This window comes from Balaenoptera acutorostrata, chromosome 6, assembly GCF_949987535.1.
Source record: "Balaenoptera acutorostrata chromosome 6, mBalAcu1.1, whole genome shotgun sequence".
Classification (NCBI taxonomy): Eukaryota; Metazoa; Chordata; class Mammalia; order Artiodactyla; family Balaenopteridae; genus Balaenoptera; species Balaenoptera acutorostrata.
Window position 1 is genome coordinate 80,211,258 of NC_080069.1, and position 24,676 is coordinate 80,235,933.

A 24,676-nucleotide genomic window follows, 5' to 3' on the forward strand; every position below is an offset into this window, starting at 1 on the left:
ATGAGGCATGTACTACTAGCATGTTTGTAAAAGTGAGGGTAACCCTCCATTAAATTTTACTTGTGCCCTCTCTCCCATTACCTACTATTATATTTCTTTACACTTCCCACCAAGCTTTTGGAATCTATACTTATACCTGTCATCTTTGATTTTTTCCCCTAAGATTGCACTAAAACTTTTTTCAAAGGGTCACCATAAATACTAAAAGTAATGTCCTGTTACCAATCTTCATCTTTTTCTATCACTATACATCTTTTTCTATCACTATACAACAGTCAACACAGATTGAAATCACATTTACTTGTCCACCATGTGCTTTCACATATTCACATACAGGCATACCTCAGAGACATTGCAGACTCGGTTCCAGACCATTGCAGTAAAGCTAATATCGCAATAAAGTGAGTCACACAAATATTCTGGTTTCCCAGGACATCTGAAAGTTATGTTTATACTGTCGTTTATTAACTGTACAGTAGCATTATGTCTTAAAAAAATGTACATACCTTAATTTAAAAATACCTATTGCTAAAAATGCTACCATCATCTAAACCTTCAGCAAGTCATAATCTCTTTGCAATGGTAACATCAAAGATCACTGTTCACAGATGACCATAACAAATACAATAATGGAAGAGTTTGAAATATTGCAAGAATTACCAAAATGTGACACAAAGACACGAAATGAGCAAATACTGTTGGAAAAATGGTGCCGATAGACTTGCTCAACACAAGGGTTATCACAAACCTGCGATTTGTAAAAAATGCACTATTTGCAAAGCGCAATAAAATGAGGTACACCTGTATAATATTTCACAGATAGCACATACGACCTCATAAAAACCCACTGAAATAGGTGGTATCAATCCTCTCTTATAGATGAGGAAACAAACTCGGAGCACCTTGCCCAAGATCACAAATAATAATTCAGGAAAAGTATCTAAGTGCAAGTTAAGTGCTCATCCTACTAATGGCTGGTCCTGGAATTTTCTTCTACTGGTTCCTTTACAATTCTTGTTTGATTATTTAACAAAACCAAAGACCAAGATTAATTAGCATAAGGCCTAGCATACTCAGAAACCAAGTAATCATATTAGATGCATATAAAAATAGGCTAATCCAAGGGTTCAAAAGTATTATGTGTTCAATTAATTAAAATTCCCATGTCTATGGTTATGAGTAATTTAGATGGAAACAACCAAGCAAATATTGTTTCATAGCAATTGGCAGACTTTAATATTCAAGAAAAATTAAGTCCATCATACACATTAAAAATATAGGAAATTTCATGCAGACATGAAGCTTCCGATTCAGCCTTTGTGGCAACTTTTAGAATGAGAGTTACATATAAATACAGTATATTTTACAATTCCCAAACTTCATAATTTTATACTGTGATTTATACAGCTTCTCTTTATATTTTACATATCCCATCTTGCTCACTTGATTAATATACCCTAGCCTGCACTGCTTCAGATTATGGAAATTTAAAAAAAAACAATAACAAAAGCAAGCACAATGACCTATCTCCTCCCACTTGATGAAAATTAATGAAAACATTTGTGTATAGAGTTATTTAAGAAAAATGTTTTAAACTTTAAGGCTTACACACTTTAGTAGCTATTTCTACACATAAGAAATACAAAATTAAATCCTCCAGTGACACCTCTATCATTGATTGATACCACAATTTTCAAGTTTAGATTAACTACAAAAGCTATAAGAAAAAGAGTGACGCAAATTTGTGAAGTACGTTTAAAAAACAGTATTCATAACATGAGGGAGAAATTAGAAACAAATGAAATAACTGATTTCAGAATTAACTAAAATATAAGCTATAATTTAGAAATATAATTAACATTATTAAAGAATAAAACCTGATAGCAAAAATTTTAAGTAATAACGCCAACCCATTGGTGTCAACCTGTTTTTCCCTCTATGAGAAAACCAAGATCGTTTGTTTTGATACAAGTTGTAAAAAAGTGAATATTAATCAGTGAATAAAAAGCATTTCTAAGTTACAAACAGTATGATTCCTTTCCTTTCAATGGCTTTTTAAAAATACTTATGCTCCTTTTAAGTTTCTTTCTTTAAAAGAAAATAATAAATTTGGGGTGTTTTTCCCCTTGCAATTAATTTCAAGTTCATCCATGTGGTAGGTAAGGAGAATTCCCACTAAGTGAATATCTGCCAAGTATTGAGGAACACAAAAAAGAGAAACAGTTTTTCGGAAACACTCAACAGGTTACATACACGTGTCCATAACTTGACAAATCAAATTAACCTCACGGAATCCTTCACTGCATCATGGGCATGAAGGCCACAGGAGCTCCTGTAGTGTATGCAGAAAAGGTCCTACTGGTAAGATGCCAAATCGCATAGTGACTCCCCCGCACCTAACTGACAGTAAAGGTCTAAAGATGTCTAAGTAAGTTTTCCTATGAAAACATGACATTTATGCTACCAGCACATTATTGAGATTAAGTCTATCTAATCCAAATTGCCACAGAGGTCACTTAATGTCATCACAATCATCTGTGAAAATATTCAATATTACTTCCTTTTCTCCAAGAAAAGGTTAAATTAGTCATCTCTACTTATCAAGCTACTGGAAAACAGGATAATAAACATTAAAAAAATACAAAGGAAAACTCCCTCCAATAAAGATCCGCTAGAGGTAGAAATTTAAAGCAGCATATATACTGTTTTAGCTACAGCTATCAGGGAACAAAATTGGTATTAATCTGAAATTATATTAATGGCTGCTTCTTACAATATCAAAGACACTGACCATGGGCAGTAATGTATCCCTAAATTTCATAATCAAAATTTCTCCACATTAATACTATCATGACAGTTTTTACTAGCATATAATTGTTTTAACGGAAAAAAAGTGCTTGCTTTTGTAATTCATGTAACCTAAAGAAAAGACATTATTGTAAACATCTCACTGACAAACTCTGTATTCATTTATAGTTTGAAATCATACATTTCAAATGGGCAGATTTTATTCTTATGTCCCTAGTTTCCGAGCAGTACCTTTAATAAAGGCTTTTGTGCCTCACTGAGAATGGTGTAATCTCATACATTTCAGAGTGATCCATGATGAGTATGCTTTCAAAAAGCGTTCAATTTAGTGTGGCCAAAAGACTTAATTTCTCAGTTATTTAAAATGCATTTTACTGGCCTGTGATCCTATGAATTCAGCATTTCATAAAAATGAAATGTTTGATGCTAACTATAAATTCAGCTGAGCTAGAAAATAAAATCAAATAATCTGAATGATAAAAGAATAGATGCACATTTTATGTATAGATTCCTTAGGTCCAAAGTAAATAAAATACCCAATTCCAGATGTTGAAAGTGACAGAGGATCCTTAGACTCTTTTAAAAATAACATGTGCAATGCATACAAAAGAACAAAAAAGGAGATTATTATGGACTTCAATACTATTAGTCATTCATATGGCAGACTTGCAATGGACAGCTTCATGAAGACACTGGAGATAAAAGTTTTTTCTACTGAAAGATAATTCTGGGCTTCAAGGAAAATGTATACTTGAAGACATTTCCTCCATTTTTACTTGTGTAGTACAAATATGCATGGCATAGTATGTTTCTGAAAAAGCAATAGACATATTAAGAAAATAGACGCTATTTCTTAATTCTGTTAGGAATAAGAAGGCACCACTGACTTGAGGTTGTGTCCTGTCATTGTGATAGTTGACTTTGAGTTGTTTATTTCAGCATCTGCTATTATTAAGCTTTTTTCCTTGTGATACCACTTGAGACCATTACTGTGGTTTACGGACCACAAACAAGACACATTCATAGTAGTACTTCATCATGGAGAGATCATTCACAGTATATGTTGACAAGACAGATTCTTTTTCCACCTGAAATGCAAACAATAATCATAATGATGATGATGATGACAACCATGGTGCTATTTTAAACATATTCTGTATATTAATTCATTTATTACACACAAGTACCCCCTAAGATTGGCACTATTAGTAATCCCACTTTACCAACAGCAGTTTTGCTCAAGGTCACACCACTAATAAGTGGTGGAACTGGAATTCACACTCAAGAAGTCTAATTCCAAAGCTTGAACTCTAAACTACTATAATATGTTGCTTTTCTTTATCTTTAAGAACAAACCTGTTGTTTACTTTTTAAATGAATCAAATGCTTCTAAATAAACATACAACTAAAACACAATAGTCAAAGTATCATGAAACCTTATAATCACATGATAAGAAAAGACTGAACAGTACAAAAGTACATACAGTAAACAATATCCCTCTTACACCTGCCCTCCCACCCTGTCTACCTGGTATTTTTCAGTCTACAAAGGCCAATATTATAATGGTCAGCTACCACTTATTGAAAGGTGATTACACCAGAGATTACAGTTTTCCATTTACATACATATTATCTCAAATCCTTATAGTTCTAAAAGCTAAGTAGTATTATTTTCACTTTATGGGTGAGAAAACAAAGGTTAAGAGGTAAAGCCAGTAACTGCCATAACATCACCATTCCTGTTTAAGTGCTTTGGAAGTTAAATTTTGGCAATACTTCATTCCATCCTTACCTCTACCTGGAATCCATACTGCAGGACAACGTTTTTTATATCCTCATAGCTCAATTCTATGGAAAGTTCATTTGCCAAATTTTCAAAGTGGTATAGCAGAGGACCTATGGTTTAAAGATACTATGAATGAACTACTTAAATATAAACATGCACTAGTAGCCGTTTAAACTGAACTCCAAGTTGAGAAATAAGTTGGGTAGAGGATGAAACGTAAAAAGGAGAAGTAAAGAACCATTACATTTGCCAAGGACAAGTATCCAGACCACTGAAACTTTGGCCAAGTAACTGCCATTTGAGTGCCGGGCCTACATTCATGGGGCTCGAGATCCTCTGGTATAACCGCCTTGCACTGTGATTCTCCACATCATGGGCCTTACACCTGTAACTCTTAAGGTCCTGAAGGAGTAGCTGAATCACAGAATACCAAGTTCCCAAAATGCAAGGGTATACTGTAGTTATAATTCCATAAGTAAATGCAAAACTGCAGTTACAAACTGAGTATCGCGTGAAAACAGAGAAGAGTCCTCAAGCCAGACTGGGAAGGAAAAATGCGGGGGTAAGGGGGGTTGGAGAGTTATAGGCTGGGCTTCCTAGAAGGAAAAGGTGATACAAGAGCTGGCTTTTTTTTTTTTTTTCCCTTCTTTTTTGGCAGCACCTTGTGGCTTGCAGGATCTTAGTTCCCTGACCAGGGATTGAACCCGGGCTACCACAGTTAAAGCACTGAGTCCTAACCACTTGACCACCTCGTGCTGGCTTTTTTTTTTTTTTTTTTTCAAGAATTCTCCTAATTCTTTTTTTTTTATTTATTTATTTATTTATTTTTGGTTGTGCTGGGTCTTCGGTTCGTGCGAGGGCTTTTCTCTAGTTGCGGCAAGTGGGGGCCACTCTTCATCGCGGTGCGGGGACCGCTCTTCATCGCAGTGCGCGGGCCTTTCACTATCGCGGCCCCTCCCGTTGCGGGGCACAGGCTCCAGACGCGCAGGCTCAGCAGCTGTGGCTCACGGGCCCAGCTGCTCCGTGGCATGTGGGATCTTCCCAGACCAGGGCTCGAACCCGTGTCTCCTGCATTAGCAGGCAGATTCTCAACCACTGCGCCACCAGGGAAGCCCTCGTGCTGGCTTTTTAAGTGCACAGTTCATATCCCAGCTGTAACACCAACTAATTGTGTGCCTATGAACAAGTCACTAACTCTGCCCCATCTGTAACATGACTTTAACGTGGGATAACACACCTGGCATATAGTAGGCACTAAGCTCATCAAAGCTATTACAACTTTTTAAAATGACATTCCCCCTTTACTATTCTCTCACTCCAGATATCCAAGGAACTATCACCTGACTCAAACCAAATTTTCCAATCTTTTAGTCTCACGTTTTGCCTGATCTATCAGCTTTATCCAGGTAACATTATCATTCCAAAGTTATACTAAAGGATTAACCTAGACAATTGTCTCTGTACCTTTCATTGGGTTAATTATAAATCCTGAGACCAACTCACCACCCCCACCCCATCCCCACTGCTCATACCATGTGCTAATAATCACAAGAGATAAAAGTAACAAACAAGACAAAGTTTCTGCTCCCAAACTGCTCAACACTCTGTGGAACATACTTACTTAGGGTTAAAAGGTTTTTCTTCTTCTCTTTTTTATTGTACATAAACCACTAGAAAAAAATAACTATAATTTATATATTAGTGCTCTTTTCAAAAGATAACAATGACTCCCCACCAAACTACTCACTCTATCAAGCTTCAATTCGTTTTAGCTGGATTAGTACTAGTAAAAATGAAAGATGCTACCATTTACTGAGCACCTATTGTATCCAAGATCATCCCAAAGCTTTTGAAGCCTTTTATTAAAGAACGCAGAGCCTCATAGCAAAGTCTTTCCAGCTCTAAAGCATATGCTGTTCCTTCTCTATTATTTTAAGAACCTCCAACAATATGGTTTTATTATATCTACATAAACACATTCCTAGGCCAGATTTTACTTCTACTTATGTTGTATTCCGTTACAAGCTATACATCTTAAGTTTCTTTTGAATCCAACATAACGCCCAGCACAGCACTGAATGTACAGTTAAACATCTGTAACTTTACCACCCAAAGACAATCATTACAACTGTGCTGTATTTTTCAGTCTCCTATTACAAATGGTACTTCAACAAATAACTCTGTGTATATTTCAGATTCTTCCTTACAAAAACATTCCTTGAAATGAAATTTCCAGGTCAAAGAGAATAAACAGGGCTTCCCTGGGGGCGCAGTGGTTAAGAATCTGCCTGCCAATGCAGGGGACACGGTTCGATCCCTGGTCTGGGAAGATCCCACATGCCGCGGAGCAACTAAGACCGTGCGCCACAACTACTAAGCTTGCACTCTAGAGTCCGCGAGCCACAACTACTGAGCCTGTGTGCCACAACTACTGACGCCCACGTGCCTAGAGCCCGTGCTCTGCAACAAGAGAGGCCACCGCAATGAGAAGCCTGTGCACTGCAATGAAGAGTAGCCCCTGCTCACCCCAACTAGAGAAAGCCCACGCGTACCAACGAAGACCCAAGGTAGCCAAAACTAAATTTATTAAATAAATAAATAAAATAAAACAAAGAGAATAAACATTTTTACTGACCTGATTCAAACTGCCAAAATGCTTTCCAAAGGAGATATAACAGTTTTCACTCACAACTGCAATGGTTACGTACTTGTTTTAACACCTTACTTTAGGAAGTGGTGGGAATGCAATGGTACAGTCACTCTGGAAAACTGGTTGGCAGTTTCTTGTAAAGTTTGACATACATGCACACCACATATGACCCAGTAATTCCACCAGCAGGTACTTATCCAAGAGAAATGAAAACTTGTGGCTACATAAAGATTTTTACTCAAGTGTTTATAGCAACTTTATTCATAATCATAATAATTTGGGAACAACCCGAATGTCCCTCAACCAGTGAAAGAATAAACAGAATGCAGTATATCCATACAATGAAATATTACTCAGCAATAAAAAAGAAAAAAGCTACTGGTATATGCAACAAAATGGATGAATTTCAAAAGCATTATGCTAAGCGAAGAAAGCCAGACACAAAAAGCAACTTACTGTATGATTCTATTTATATGGTATTCTGAAAAAGGGAGAACTATAGTAACATAAAACAGAGAACTGCCAGGTATTAAGGATGAGAGAACTGACTACCAAGGGGCACAAGAGACCTTTTGGGGATGATAGAAATGTTCCCTATCTTGACAGAGGTAACAGTTACATGATTATCCAGCTTTCAAAATACATCAAACTGTACACTTTAAAAAAAAAAAAGGGTGAATTTATTATATGTCAACTATACCCCCCCCAAATCTAACTTAAAAAGAAAAAACACAATAAGTATTTTTATTAAACTAAGTATTTGCTAATTTGGCAAGAGGAAAATGATAGGCCAGACACGATTTCATCTGCATTTCCTTGCGGCTGAGCAGTTTTTCACATTTATTACCTGGTGGCTCATTCTTTAAATGAATGTTTACCAAGTACCTAGCAAATACCTGGCACTGGATATATAAAGATGAATAAAACATTGCCACACTCCTCGAGGAGTTCTTTTTTTTTTTTTTTTTTTTTTTAATTTATTTTTGGCTGTGTTGGGTCTTCGTTTCTGTGTGAGGGTTTTCTCTAGTTGCGGCAAGCGGGGGCCACTCTTCATTGCGGTGCGCGGGCCTCTCACTATCGCAGCCTCTCTTGTTGCGGAGCACAGGCTCCAGACGCTCAGGCTCAGTAGTTGTGGCTCACGGGCCCAGTTGCTCCGCGGCATGTGGGATCTTCCCAGACCAGGGCTCGAACCCGTGTCCCCTGCATTGGCAGGCGGATTCTCAACCGCTGCGCCACCAGGGAAGCCCCGAGGAGTTCTTTATTTTCTCAACTCGCATGTCTCTTCACATTTTTTAATGGAAATAACAGAAGCAAAGAAATATTTTTTCCTTGACCATAAGTATAAAGCAAGCTCAATAAGAGAAAGCTAAAAAAACATGAAATATCATAAAAATAAAATCAAACCCATGAGTAATCCTAACACTCACAGATAACCACTTGAAAACTTAATGTATCTCCTTGCAGTCTTTCCTTGATGCATTAGCATGAGATATTACGTATATAGTTTTGCATCTTACACTTCATTAGGAACATCTCCCTATTTTATTATTCCTGGAGAATGGTTTTACTATGTGGCTATCCTATGACTATTTATCCATTCCATTACTGTTAGAAATGTAGGTTCAGTCTAAGTTTTCGCTCAGTGAGTATGCCCATTCATTGGTCTTTAGTCTTCACCCATATCTAATTATTTTGCTCTGACAGACTTCTACAAGTATAATTAACCTAACACATGTACATAATACTGAATGCAATTATGTAATAGGTTAGATGGCAAGGCAAATATTTGAGGCTTTGTGGGCCACATACAATCTCAATCACACATTCTTATTTGTGTGTCCCCCTACCCCAACCCTTTAAAAAATGTAAAAAATACTCTTAGCTGGTGGGCCATAAATAGGCGGCTGGCCAGATATGGCCTGTGGGCTATAGTTTGCCAAACCCTGACCAGTGTATGAATTGTTAAGATTTTATCATACATTATCAAATTGTTTTCTTCCTGAATAAAGTTTTATTACTATACTCCCACTAGCAGTACATAAGCATACCCTATCTCACAGTACCTTATCTAAACATCAAGCAAAAAATTTTAAAATCTACCCAATATGATACGTGAAAAATGGCATCTCATGTATATTTATTTGATTAGCAATGAAGGTGAACATTTTTTCCCCCTGTATATAGGTCATTTACATTTACTCTTTTATAACTTATACATTTATGTTGTCTGTCTATTTCACTTCTGGGTAGGTTTCTCTTAAAGACTTTTAACTTTTTTTCCCTTTCCAATTTTTTTCTAATTAAAAAAATAGAGCTCATTGCAAAAATACAAAAACATATAAAGGAACTTCTGCTTCCTGTAAAGGCAGGTTAGGTAATTCAGACCAATGCTTCTACTGAAAACAACTAAAATTGGCGTATATAATTTATTTTTTTTAAATCTTAAAAATATAGAATACATGGCAAGTTACTAAGAAACTACCAGGAGCCCAGAGGATTAACCAGAGGTAAAGCTAGATGCCATTTTTACCCTGAGGGTATTTGACTATCCATATGAAATGGACCTGCAATTTAACAAACTCTTTTGGCCAGGGTGATAAAAAGACAAAACTCTGAGCCTACCCAAGGTAGGTCTGACAGATCACCCAACATTATATTTGCAATCTTACAGGCTATCTTCTGCTTTTTTTTTTTTTTAATTTTTTTTAAACATCTTTATTGGAGTATAATTGCTTTACAATGGTGTGCTAGTTTCTGCTGTATAACAAAGTGAATCAGCTATACGTATACATATATCCCCATATCCCCTCCCTCTTGCATCTCTCTCTCTCACCCTCCCTATCCCACCCCTCTAGGTGGTCACAAAGCACCGAGCTGATCTCCCTGTGCTATGTGGCTGCGTCCCACTAGCTATCTATTTTACATTTGGTAGTGTATATATGTCCATGCCACTCTCTCACTTTGTCTTTTGGGCTATCTTTAAGGTAAGAAATAAGTAGTAAATTGAACTCTATCCTTTAACCTGGGGGTGGGGGGGGGAAGGGGGTTGCAAGAAAAGCTGACCTAGTGCTTACTAAACAAGGGGAAAAAAAGAGAAAAAAAATAATTTCAGAGAGATATTGTAAATCATGCTTTAACCCTAGGGTAGATTTTCAGCCTAATTTTACATAACATGAGTGGTCCAATGAATCTCAAGTCCAGGTTTTAGTTTAATATTTAATTTTAATTTAATTTAGAATTTAATATTCTGTTGTTTATCTGATAATGTTCCAATCTTCTCCCAGAAGCAAATGCACATTCCTTTGGAGAAAAAACCCTTTAATGTAGGTCTCCAGAAATCTCCAAAAGTGACTTCTCAAGGGCAATGAGCAATAAATAAATGGTTAAGGTCCACAGCCCAGGGAAACAAAGAACCATAAGCAAGAACCAGCAGGAACAGGAGAAAGCAGAGACTGACTTGCAAAGACTTGAGATATTACAATTACTGGACAAAATACACTCAGTATTTTCAAAGAAATAAAAGACTATCTTGAAAATATATTCAGAGAATAGAAGATTCTTAAATGACATCGCAGACCAAAACACACAAACAAACAAACAAAAAAACCCCACCTAATAGAAATAAAATAGATGTTAGACACAGTGAAAGAGAGAATTTGTGAATGGGAGGACAGGTCAGAATAAATTATCCAGAATGCAGAACAGAGAGACAAAAAAATAGCAAGTAAAGAGAAGTGAAAGCTAGAGTGAGAAGGTCTAAAATACATTTGATTGCATTTCCAGGAGAGAAAAAGAATGAGGGAGAGGAGGTTTATGAAATAATAATAGAAATAATACATGTTATTACTTATTTTGATGCTACGCTTGTCTCATATTGGCAAGTGGAGACCCTTTCTTAAGCTAAGATTTTTCAGAACTGATGAAAAAATTTACAGACTCAGGTAGCCCAATAAACTGTATAGTTTTTAAAAAGAAAAATTCACAACTAGATATAATATTGAACTTGAAAAAACTACAAAGTGAAAAATCTTAAAAACAAAACTGATTACTTAAAGAAGCAACAGTTAAAATAGCTAAAGTCTCAACAGCAAAAATGGAAGCTAGAAGCCACTGGAATGATATCTTTCATGTATTGAAAGCTATATGCCAACCTTGTACTCTATACCTAGTGTTGCTTGGGAACTAAAAGTACCAGCATAAACTCATGATCTATAAACATGAACTGTGTCTATAGACATAGAAGGGTACAAACATATACTTCTAAAAAGGTCTAGAAGCAATAGCATCACAGAGGTAGAATCCAGATTTTCATTTCTACATACCATTCCCCACTAAAAGGAACCAGGAATCCTTGGAAAAAATGACTGATTTCAGGGATCTCAGGCAGAAAAAGTATAAGATGGGCCTGGTATACCTGGTTATGCCAGAAAGGAGGTGCTCAAAAAATGACAGGGATATGTCAAAAGGACACAGGAGCCAGCTTGAAGGAGATCCCATTTACCAAATCTGGGATAAGTTGATTTAAACCATTTATATCCTTAAGGTTCTAAAAGTTCCAGTTAAGAGACAGAGATTATTAGATTGGATAGTGAAAGAAAATTTAACTGTATGCTGTATATAAGAGACGCATCTAAAACATAAAGATACAGAAAGGATTTAAGAGAAAAAGATCCGCCATACGATTATTAAAAGCTGGTGTAGGACTTCCCTGGTGGCGCAGTGGTTAAGAATCCACCTGCCAATGCAGGGGACATGGGTTCAAGCCCTGGTCCAGGAAGATGCCACGTGCCGCGGAGCAACTAAGCCCGTGCACTGCAACTACTGAACCTGCACTTTAGAGCCTGCGAGCCACAACTACTGAGCCTGCATGCCAAAACTACTGAAGCCCACGCACCTCTAGCCCATGCTCCACAACAAGAGAAGCCACCGCAATGAGAAGCCCGCACACTGCAACGAAGAGTAGCCCCCGCTCGCCACAACTAGAGAAAGCCTGTGCGCAGCAATGAAGACCCAATGCAGCTAAAAATAAATAAATAAATTAAAAAAAAAAAAAAAAAAAGCTCATGTAGCTATACTGACATGCCCACTTAAAGAAACATGGCTTGCATCTGTGCAAAACAGACAGCTGGCACTCAAACCCCAGCAAAAAGTTTTATAGGCAGGGTAGGGAGGTGTTGGGAGTAGGAGTAGGATGAACTGGTGGTCACTGCCTGATCATTTTCCAATGCAGACTTTTAATTAATCCTCTTCTTTTCTGTCCTACAGTTCACACTCACTCTCTACTAGACCATGCTTTCATAAATTCTGCTCCTTTTCCATTTACTTTTTCCAGGGAATTAAACTTCTGGTCTCCTGCCTGAGCATGGACTGGAAGGGGGCATAAGGTAGGCATCTTGGTTAGATGAGAGGTCAACTGTTTCCTAAATATAGGTTTTCAACTTATGTTGTTTTCATTTGGTGCCTCATTTTCCAGGGTCATTCCAGGTCAACCGGCTCTATTCACATTGGTTTCTTTGCACAACTTATCCACCTACTCCATCTTCTGAAATACTGTTACATTCTTTTGTCCCCTGATGACATCCCTGCCATTCTTTGTTCATGTGTTTTATACCTTTTTATAAACTGTAACAAGATCTCAGTGAGGAGATAATGTATGTGTTCAATCATCCACCTTTTATAGGAAATCGCTCATGTTTTTAAAAATTCTGTAGGTTTACAGTGCTTTCAAATCTGATAAGCTCCATTTCTCATTACACTTTACAAAGACCTCCTTTGGTACTTTTTAACCTGTTTATTTTTCCAGATGAAGTTAGATTCAATTTGCTAATTGCCTGCCCTCCACTATCCAACTATAAATGTATCAGTGCATGAGCACAGACACTCACACCTACACCCCCACTTTAAAAAATAAATTCCATATAAATGCATTTAAGGGGTACTGATCACCATGAAAAACTAAAAAACAGTTGCACAGGATGCACAGGCATTCTTCTGCATTTTTCCAGATCAGAGCCTTTCCCAAAGGACATATGCATAAGCGTTCCCTTGAAAAGCTCACTAGTTTTCCCGAACCTAGGAAACATTAAAGTGAATACCTTAAATACCCCTTAAAGCATTTTATAAATTAATAATATTCCCAACTCTAATCTCATATAATGTTGCAAATTTTTCATTACAATTTAACTTCCAATGTAACTTTTTAGTATTCAAGAATGGCTAGCAGTTACCTCTCTCATTACATATGAATATGCTGACATTCTGGTCTATGTAAACATGATTAGGGTGAAACTGTACCCGAGGGGCTGGGGACACACTCTCAGTTTACAGATAAAACTAATTTTCCAAGTCCACATGGCTGAAGCCGAAACCATGAATTTATGAATTTACCAATATAAATGCCATTTTATTAAGTCCCTTGGCAGCAAACTTCTGTGGCATCTTAACATTACTTTGATCCTGATTTCAAATTCTGAAACAATACATCCATTCATACACATAACAGTTGCTAAATATTCACTCCAAGTGAGGAAGAGGCATTAGATTCCTGCCCTCATCAAGCTTAAAGACTAGTAGGGGAAACAAAAAGATGACTATACCACAATGTGTTAAATGCTACTGACAGATTCTGTGAGAATATAAAAGAGAAATACAGGATATTTAACCCAATATGAAAGGATCTCCTGAGCTGAGTGTTAAAGAGCACATAGGGCAGAGCCAAATGAAAACAGAGAAGAAAAAGAAAGCGCTTTCTAGGCCAGAGGACTAGCACTTGAGGTCAGGGCAGGGGCAGTAAAAAAAAAAAAAATGAAGCTGAGACACAAGACAGAAGAAAGATCACAAAGGGCACTATACATCCAGAAGAGTTTAGGTTACCAACAAAGTTAGACTTTTATGCAGGGAGTCTGACAGGGATAGATTTGCACGTTGGGAAGATCACTCTGGTGGTAAATGGAGAACTGAAAGAGGTGTAGAGGGTTGAAGATAACTTGAAAGCAGGGATACTCTTAAGAAAACTACTGCATTAATCCAGGCAAGCAATGATGAGGGCCTGGACTAAGGCATTAGCACAAGGCTAGAGCAATGGTTTTTGATCAAGGGTAGTTTTGCATTTTTGGCTGTCACAACTGGGGAACTACTACTGGAATCTAGTAGGTACAAGCCAGGGATGCTGTCAATCATCCTACAGTGTACAGGACAAACCCCCAACCCCCAAATGACTGCACAGTCAGAATAATGCTAAGTTATAGACTGACCCAGCACAAGCCTGCAGAGGTAGCTGATTAGGCATTCAAGGGGTTGGATGGGGGCTGTCAGCCTGTCTCTGCCATATATAAGCTCCACAACCTTTCTGCTAGTTACTTAACCCAAGATTCAGTTTCTTCAATTATAAAATAGCAATAATCCCATTTCAACATAGGGTTGTTTTGAGACTAAACAAGGTATTTTTAAGTGGCTAACATAATGCCTAACCCACAGGGAGCAAATACCCAGTAGGTAATGTTATCTTTCAATCATTCCTCAGGAAAAAGAATACTTTTCTTTTAAGGAAGATCCAAGGTTAGAGATATTTGCTTCATATCATGGCTACAGTTTACAGCTGCTCTCATCTTTCCTATGGACTTCTAAAGAGAAGTCTGGAAAAGACCTACTACTACCTGTAGACTTAGTCCTACTGGCTAATTCTCTGGTAAAGTCAAATCATTAAAGAGAGCACGTAACAGAACCCACCAACAAAACTACACCAATACTGAAGACACCAAGGACTCAAACAATGTTTATCTGACTTTTACATAATATAAAGTCTTTCTTAGTATGGATTATACATCCTACTAAAAAAGACAAGTATATTTACCTTGATTATCATTATTCTCCCTTTATTTTAAAGGAAGAGGATAAAATTGGCAATTTCCCTTAGACTCTGGATGGGAAGGACCATGTCATACTCATTATTTGATTTCTAGCACGTGGCAATAGGATGCAGTAAAAAGTTTTTTGCATAAATTAAATTATATTTCTACCCTTTCTTAAACTCAAGGTAGTAACATAAGTTATCATACCTACTCTTTTCCTAGTATGTATATGTACTGGGGAGGAGGTTTCCATGGGAGAGATTAAGTGCTTTCCCTCAAATGTTTCATTACAGAAATAAAAAAAGAACACTTCCTTCTTAAAGGAAGCGCTGTCTCCATGGAATGGAGGGTGGGGAAGATGAGGGAACGATTATAATCAAGTTAATAGTTAGTACCTCTTTGAAATTATGACTGCTGTGAGACTGACCTAGTATGAATATACAAATTTTGGGGATTCTACTGCTTTTGGAGGAACTAACTATGATTGGAGGAGCTGTACCACTAACTAGAATGCAGTCTAGAGGAAACTGCGGAGGTTTTAAAACATGTATGACATAATTACAACTTCCGTGAACATTTAGTACTGGGAAGTTACCAAATGCAGAACAGCTCTAAGTAGTCAGATTAATGTGTAAATTCTAATAAATACTGAGGAACTTACCTAGATTTATCCAAATTCCACCTGGTTTGAGTATTTTCCATATTGTGTCAATATAATCAATTACATTGTGAGCTGTGTCTATGAAGAAACAGGTAGCAATACAGTCCCAGGTACCTATACAAGGAAAATCAAATTACTACATGTTATATTATTTTGCCTTTCTTTTAATGAATTCTATAAAGGTACCAGTTACCTCTTTACAGACTATGAATATTTAGCTGCAGGGGTATAGAAGCTAAACTCTTCCAATCAACTACTATAATCAAGGCTATCAAATAATCATTTATGAGATACTTTGTAATTCATAAAAGCTTTTATTACTAATTTGATAAGGTAATCAATTTGGAAATCATTTTTGATAACCTATATCACTATATCCTTACCAAATAATATTTATAAGAGTTTTGTTTATAATCTTTTCAACTTCTAGCCTTCATTTAAAATCAGTTAAGATGAAATAATATTTGAATTTTAAGTTGTGATTTAAACCAGTGTTAGCTACCAATTCCGGAAGGTTTCAAAAAGACTGCATGCATTTGCTGCCAATTGAGAAATGAATGGCATCAAAATACATAAGCATCCACCAGTACTTGGGAGAACTGCCAGTTGAAAAGGGGGATGGGGGCAGTCAGCAGCAGTGGGTGGGAACCCAGCAGAGAGCTCTGTTTGCCTTTTGGAGGCTGTGGCCTGGCACAGAGACAGAAGAGACTGCATTGAAGGTGGCTGTCTGTACAAATAAGCCACTTGATCCAACTGCGGATTACCTTCACCATCTCCTCTTTCAAACCTGCTCCAGAAGACAGTCACTTTTACTTGACAAAGCAATGTTTTCCATTATTTCACTCCTATTTTGAGACCCTGCTCCCTAACTTACCCCCAGCACCTAACACCTTCTATCTCTCTCCTACCTTCAGAGTGCAGGTTTTCCCAAGGTCAGCGTTCAGGGAAAAATAAACAAAAACTTTACTATCTTGTTCTTCTCCTGCTCTAATCTCTCCAAGGCCTCCCATTTCTCTCAGAGCACAATTCAAAGTCTTCGCTGTGGCCTATGAGTCAGCCTCACCAAACCCACTCCAACCTGATCTCCCATCATTTGCCCACTGCTTATCACACCCCAGCCAAACTGACCCTCTTACTCTTCTTGAGCAGAACAAGCGTCCTTCCCACCCCCTAATCTTCTTTCCTTTGCCATTCCCTCTGCAACACTTTCCCCCACATATCTGAATGGCTTGCTTCTTCATTCCTCTGAGGTTCTCTGCTCAATCTTTCTTTTTAAGTTCCCCTTTTAGAAAGACCTTCCCTGGGAATTCTATATAAACCAGCAGTCTCTCCCCAGTCACTCATTATCCCCTTTACCCTGCCTTATTTTTTCTTCCTCACGATATTAATTTGTTATCGCCTCTCTCTCCGAACTAGAATATGGGTTCCCTGTGCACAGGGGCTTTGTTTTGCTCACTGCTCTCTTTGCAATGCCTGCTACTTAGCACTCAACAAATACCTGTTAAATGAATGAACTTGCTGACCTCTCAGCCTTCTATTTGTCTTCTTCCTTTTATTGCCAATCCCTCTCTCCTCTTTCCCCATTATCATCACCATTTCCCTAATGCCTAGCTCAAATTTCTTCAACATTTTGCCAGGCTGAAGTCCAAACTTCATAGCCTGATTATAAAGGTCATCCACAATCTGGAACCAACCTACTTCTCTAGCCGTATCTCCCATTAAATCCCCAAATGTCCTTTTTCCTTCCAGTGAGGCTATTCTACCATCCCCGATTACCTTACTCATTCATATCTTTGTACCTCTGAATGCCATTCCTCCCTATTCTTCAAGTCACAGCCTCTCCACAAAGAGCTCACTTCTCACACTAACCTACTTCCATCTTTATTGTATTCATTACTCAACCTTTGTTTACATGTTGTCTTATATTAATAGACCCAACAGATTCTAAATTTCTTAATTGTGGGATCTCATATTTCTTTATATTTCCCATCACTGCCTTATACATAACTTTGAAAATATTCTAAATTGTCGTTGAAGTATACCTTATATTTATCGTCAAAATGAATGACCACAACTTTGGCTTGGTATAAAATCAGCTCATTAAATTTAGAATAAAGCATGTGATCTTTGGACTTACTGCATTCTGAGTATATCTCCTGAAAATCTCCTGCTGTCATAGAAAAGTTAGAACCGGGAGGAAGACTGTGGGGGTCAACATCAGGGAAAAAGATGGGTCGAATCTGATCAGCTGACCTCCGGTTATTGCTAAACTGATGAATCCAGGGATAAAGCTTATATTTATTAATTTCAGAACATCTGCAAAATATGAGCATAAAATTCAGTGTTAACTAAATATTTTACCAGGGAAATCTACTTTAAACACTAAAATATAATCTGTTTGATTGAAGATTTACTTATATAATTAATACTTAAAAGGGTTACCACTACACTCCACCCTGTAATCTGAAACACCACATAGGCATGTAGATGAGTAACCAATCACGGATTAAAACACAGAAACAAAATTAAGGTAAATTCAGATATATAAATGTGCTATATTTTCATTCAAATTTTTAAAAATATATCACTGAAACTCAAGCTCAAGTAAAAAAGTCTAAGTATTTTTTCAGAAAAGGTATGGGTTTTATTTGTTACCTAATTATTTTAATTATTTTGTACAACACTCTCCTTTTTACCTTCTCACTATCCCCTAACTCACACTGCTACCAAGACAACACATTATTTAAACAAGGCAGCTATTTACTTTTTCTCTAACACACCTCTTCTGGCTTTAAAAACTCTTTTCCACTACTTTCTAAATGAGGCCACAGAAGTTCTGCAAGATCTTTCCAACTCAGATATGTGAGCCATTTATAAGAATTTGATTAAGAAAAAAATTATGACTGCTACATTATAATCTTACTCCACTAAAGAAACAAAGGGGTGAATAAGTTTAAGGAACAATAAGAAAATACTCCTTCCAGGACAATACTTAGCCCAAAATTCTGCAGAGAAATCATTTCAGTTTCATGGAGTACCCAATCACTTTTTAAAACATCACTTACCCATCCCGTTCAACATTCTGTTAACTAGGCAACTAATTAAAGTAGTAATTGTATAAGCAATTTAATTTTAATAAGAAACATTTATGATATATACCATAATTAAACACTATGTACTTATCTTCAAATTCAGAATTCTGCAAAAATAGGTAAGTCAATCTGATTCTGAGAAATTACTATTTCCAGCAAAAAGTAAATTAAATACCTGTTGAGTACAAAGTTGGAAGAAAAGAGCATAAAAAAACTCCATTCATTTCCTTGACAAGCATAACCTAGCATAGCTATTTCCCAGGCCAGTCTTCCTAGTCCAGCACCAGGTACCAGAATATTTACTTTAGAAGGATCCCTGAAATGAAATAAGGCAATTATGTCCAACCCCTCAAAGAAAAGGGGAAAAAAAAAAAAAAAGACAAAATCCATATTAACAACTAAAAACTTAAGATATTTAGTAAGAATAAGCTCACTCAAGACTCTGACTTCTTAAATTTGAGAAATACTTCTAAATATCAGTGAGAAATAAGGATATAAAGAATTATCAAATGTTCAGTTGTTGTTTTAGGGTTTTATCCCCAAAGTATTATTTTTAAGAAGAAAAAGGAGTCGCCTTATATCCAAGACTTATGAAGACACTCATATTCCTAGTAGCTATCACCTATCTAGGGAAGACAAATTATTCCAAAAGGATCCCTATACATTCAAAGAGACTGAACAAAATTATTTTAGCATATGAGACAGTAAAACAAGATATAACTTTATTTCTGAATTCTATATGTAATACAATGGTTTATGTAACCAAATTAAGTACAAGCAGATTTTAATGTGTCAGGTCTCTCCTTAAAATCTTATATATTTCAATTGGCAAAAGAATCTGGAGCTGGGATATTCTCATGGGGAAAATGGGGAACTGCCTTCTAATTGAGCATATATGATGGCAAACATATCACACCAAACCAGAGGTTCACAATCAAACTGTTCTCCACTTATTAGCATCACTCTACCATCACAAATTTCCTTTACTGTAACATCTGTCATTCTATTTTCAGACCAGTGAAAAGCCTTAGCAAAGCAAAGACTTTTCTCAGTACTTCTGGCAAATCAACATAAGCCTATGGAAACTAAAACGTGTTCTTGTGGAAAACCAGAGAAAAATGTGTATAATCAGCTGTCATTGTGTCAATTAAAAAGGAATTTCATTATTGTCTGTATTCCCCAAATTTAGCTCATAAGTCAATTCCAATTTCCAAGTCTACTCCCATGAACAATTCTTTTTTATCTTTAAACTGTATGGGCTTTAAGTTTGATGTGCTCCAAATGGCAATAGGACTTTTTACTAGTAGCCCGTATGATAACCTTTAGCATTTCCCACTTTGAAATGAAAAGAAACAAATAGAACTATGGGGCTTCTGAAAATTCAGTCTACAAATACAGAAACAAGGGAATTTGCCCAGGGTCCTTCAATCTTAAATGTCTATATATGGAACATGTATTTGCATAAAAATCTCAACAAAGTCTATTTAGTCTGTTTTACTGCTGAATTTTATATATACAATAAGGCATAAACCGAAATTTGTTAAAAATGATTTCTGACAAATAAGCTTATTATGATTAGTAAGATATTCTTTAATACTTGACATGGACAAACTAATGCCAAGGTGCCTTATAATAGTTTTCACTAAAATAAAATAGAATGTTTCCTTTTCATTCCAGATTATATGCAATATGTTTGTATGTGCGAACACTAATTTTTAATAAAGAGAATGGGTACATCCTCTCATTCTGTTCAGGCCTACCTATATCAGTTATCTAACATGAACATATATATTTTTAATACTAGAATCTGAAAAACTCCTAGCTGTAGGACTCTATGCTAGCCCTTGTATAAAGGACCGGCCACTGTCATTTTCTACTCCCCACGAGACCCACCAAAACACTTACTCTCCAGAACTACTACCTCTTTTCTTTTCCCAGTTCCCATTTGCCCAATCAAAAACATGTGTTCTTTTTACAAGTGGCTGTTTTCAGCTTAGATTTTTTTTAAAAAATAAAGGTAATGCAACAGAAAGTAAAAGGATCTGGAAGTAAATTCATAGAGTATTTAAATCTTTATAAAAACAATCACTAATAATCAATTTCTGAACGGCTCATAATCCAAGTAAAAGATTACCATGCAGAAATTAGAAATCATGCCAAACTTAAGGGAAAGTTGTGTTAATAACTGTACTAATATTTATTTTGTTCACTTAAAGAAAGTTAACTTTATGATAGCTATTACCAAATACTTCCAAACTGATCAGGCCTATAGAACTCTTTATCCCTACCTTGTGGCAGAAAGTTTCTATATAAAACCGCTATTAAAAGGCTGTCATAAAGCCACGGAATACAGAATACATCAAGCCTTACCTTAAGAGTTAGTAGAGATTACTATAGATCTATCAATTATTTGTATTACAGAAAAAAAATGGATTTTAGTGGGAATATTAAAGGAGACACATTAAAACAAATTCTCTAAGAACTGAAAAAATGATCAAGAATCAAGCACTGAATGGGAGAATTTTTCCCCAAATCTTTGTTCTTAGCTAGATTTTTTTTTCCCCCAATTGGGTCTTCATATAAGGGATATTAATAGCATACAAGAAAGTCTCTCTAAACACAATGTGTATAAAACTAAGGCACTCTAAAAGGCATTTTCTAGTATGAGTTCTTATAAAGTCAAGGGCATTTCTACTCTGTGGAGAATAAGAGACAAATAAATCTAAGTATAGACCTTAATAGTGAACTGACCTTAAACTTAGAAAACCGGGAATAGAGCCATATGATTAATATGTGCTTCAGTAATCAAATGTTGCCTGCTTGAGAGTCTCAGCAAAAAATTGGCAAGCAAACAAGTTTATGTAGTTATTAAGGCCCAACTATGGAGAAGCAGTATATTCACTACAAATGTAACACCTCTGATAATAGTGGGAAAGTTTCAATGGACAAGCAAGAATGAAGACGACAGAGAGCCCCTGTGTGTCTGAAGAGGCCGTGGATCATGTTTGCACCAACCTTTGTGCTCCAACTATTTTACCAGCAGGAAATGCTGTTCTTGAAAGAGGTTTCCTTTATTGTACACGGAATGATTTTTGCATAGCAGCTGCAAATCAGCAAATTCCAACACACAAAATTCTTTTTCTCGGTGTGTCAGCAGAGTGACACTTAGCTGACCCCTGGTGATAGGAGTATGCACAACTTTCAAGCATCAAAAGTGCTGGGTTCTATTTGAATCACAGCAATTCACATGGTAAAAGCCACAACTCATTTGTGGCTACTAAATACTTAAAATGTGGTTAGTTCTAATTGAGATGTGTTTCAAGCATAAAATAAATACCAGATTTCAAAGACTTAGTATAAAAAAGGAATGTAAAATATCTCATTAATAATCTTGTATACTGATTATATGTTAATATATTTTAGATATACTGGGTTATTAAAGTATATTATTCATTTCACCTGTTTCCATTTACACTTCTTATGTGACTACAAGAAAATTTAAAGTAACACAGGCAATTTGCATTGTATTTCTGTTGAACAGTGCTGGTCCATACAGAGAAATCATAAAAACACAATTCTGAGCAAAAAAACAATTGTGAAATGACACCACAAACCATTATATGATCTTTTAAAACACACAGAACACAATGTGTTTTTTATGTACATGTATATAGACAAGTAGCTAATGTAGGAAGGTAAGATTAGAATGACAAATTTATATTAGTTGTTATCTCTGGAAAGAGAGAAGAATGTGCTCTGCATGGTTTGCAGGGCAGTTTCAAGTGTATCTGTAATGTTTCTTTTAAAAAATACAGAAAAAAGAGATCTGAAGCAACTATGGCAAAATGTCAAGGTTTAACAGAGTTGGATGTTGAAACACTTTTTATTCAAACTTGAAAATGGGTTAGAAATCAGAATTAGTGTCTAGCCCCCTTCAAAAATATGGTCCTAACTTACTTATCTACTCCCAATAAAGAACTCCATATATCAGCAAGACAACTTCTCATCAATTTCAGAAAACACTTTCTCACCTTAATCTTTAGAGCTCCTATAGAAACTGAGTTTAAATTATCACCGTATCTATAAAGTCTTTCTTTTCCCAAATATCCCAGGCAAAGCTTTAACTCACTTCTCAATGCTTTCAATACTTCATTCATATCTGTTATAGTTTATATACCTAGTTCATCATTTCGCTTCTTTCATTTAATACGGGGGTCAGCAACTATGACCCACTAGCCAATCACCTGTATTTGCAAATAAGGTTTTATTAGAACACAGCCATGTCCAGTCATTTATGTATTGTCTATGGTTGCATTCCCATGACAAGAGAGCTAAATAGACAGTCCCCAGAGACGACATTGCCTTCAAAATCTAAAATATTTTCTAGCTGGCCCTTTAAGAAAAAGTTTACTAATCCTGATCTAATGTATCTTGAACTTCTTTCCCAATCAGTGCACAGAGCTTTCTTAATCTGTTTTATGACTGAATAAGTAGTCCATTGTAATACTGTATAATAATGTATCAAAATTTGCTAATTAAGGACAACTAGATTGTTTCCAATCTCTTGTTATTATAACATTAAAACTAATATCCTTGGCATAAATAGTTTCCCTCATGTACCTCTGTGGATAGCTTTCCCAAAACTGAACTGCAAGGATCAAAAGATATGCATTTGAATTTTGTTAAAATTACCAAGTTGCCCTCCATAAAATTTTACTAATTTATTCTTCCATCAGCAACATGTTTCCTCACACCTTCAGTAAGTTATATAACTTTTAAATCTTTACAATATAATGGATGAAAACGGCATCTTAGTGTGGTTTTTACATTTGCATTTTTGTATGAGATTAAGCATCCTGTATTTCTTTTTCTGTTTACTATTTACACTATTTTTCTACTAGGTTATAGTCTTGAATTGTTTTTCCACTGAGTTATTACTCTAGATTTGTAAGCACGTGAAATCCTGGAATGCAGGTGCTTGAGATCTTGATTTGAAAGAAATCTGAAATATATATCTGTCTTTGGTCTAAGAGGACTTTCTGGATAGAAAAAAGAGACTATTTTCAGTCTCTAAACTACTTTGGCATTATTTGGCAATCTCCATTTGCTCTTTTAAAATGGTTTCTTACAGCTAAAAATAATCCTTTTAAAATGTGTAGATCTTAACAGTTACTATCTCTGATAGATTAAACAATATGATTTTTTAAAAAATCCTTTTATAAATTATAACTTACATTCTTTATTTCAATCTAAGTGAAAAATGCTTCTTTAGGGCTTCCCTGGTGGCCCAGTGGTTGAGAATCTGCCTGCCAATGCAGGGGACACAGGTTCGAGCCCTGGTCTGGGAGGATCCCACATGCCGCGGAGCAACTAGGCCCGTGAGCCACAATTATTACTGAGCCTGCGCGTCTGGAGCCTGTGCTCCGCACAAGAGAGGCCGCGATAGTGAGAGGCCCGCGCACCGCGATGAAGAGTGGCCCCCACTTGCCACAACTAGAGAAAGCCCTCACACAGAAACGAAGACCCAACACAGCCATGAATAAATTAATTAATTAATTTTTAAAAAATGCTTCTTTAAAGCTCAGCATATTTTTTCCTAATGCTCAACTATATAAAAGAAAAAATATATTCCATATAGTCAATAGTATATCATTGTCTTCTTGAAGTGTTAGACATATACTGAAATGCAAAGGCATAATAGATTTACTACCCACAAACAAAATATCACTTCAAATTCTTCTAAAATAGAATGGGTTAATAAAATTAAGCTCTAAAAAGTACAGTCCAGAAATTTTCAGGATTCATAAGAGAATATGATTCTACATGGTT

General features: G+C 36.2%; 1 protein-coding gene across 5 annotated transcripts in view; it reads right to left on the reverse strand.

The window, feature by feature from the left end:
• Positions 1 to 453: 453 nt before the first annotated feature.
• CARNMT1 (carnosine N-methyltransferase 1) overlaps positions 454 to 24,676 on the reverse strand; it is a 67,973-nt gene continuing 43,750 nt past the window's right edge. For 3 of the 5 annotated variants that reach the window (XM_057548438.1, XM_028166541.2, XM_007182280.3), the window contains 5 exons: positions 19,023 to 19,163; positions 17,893 to 18,071; positions 15,756 to 15,869; positions 4,601 to 4,704; positions 454 to 3,896 (listed from right to left, as the gene is read on the reverse strand). In XM_057548438.1, coding sequence (XP_057404421.1) covers positions 3,795 to 3,896; positions 4,601 to 4,704; positions 15,756 to 15,869; positions 17,893 to 18,071; positions 19,023 to 19,163 — 640 coding nt within the window. In that variant the 3' untranslated portion in view covers positions 454 to 3,794. Of the gene's footprint in view, positions 3,897 to 4,600; positions 4,705 to 7,487; positions 8,526 to 15,755; positions 15,870 to 17,892; positions 18,072 to 19,022; positions 19,164 to 24,676 lie in introns of those variants that run through there. The other 2 variants (XM_028166542.2, XM_057548437.1) reach the window with 2 other exon arrangements.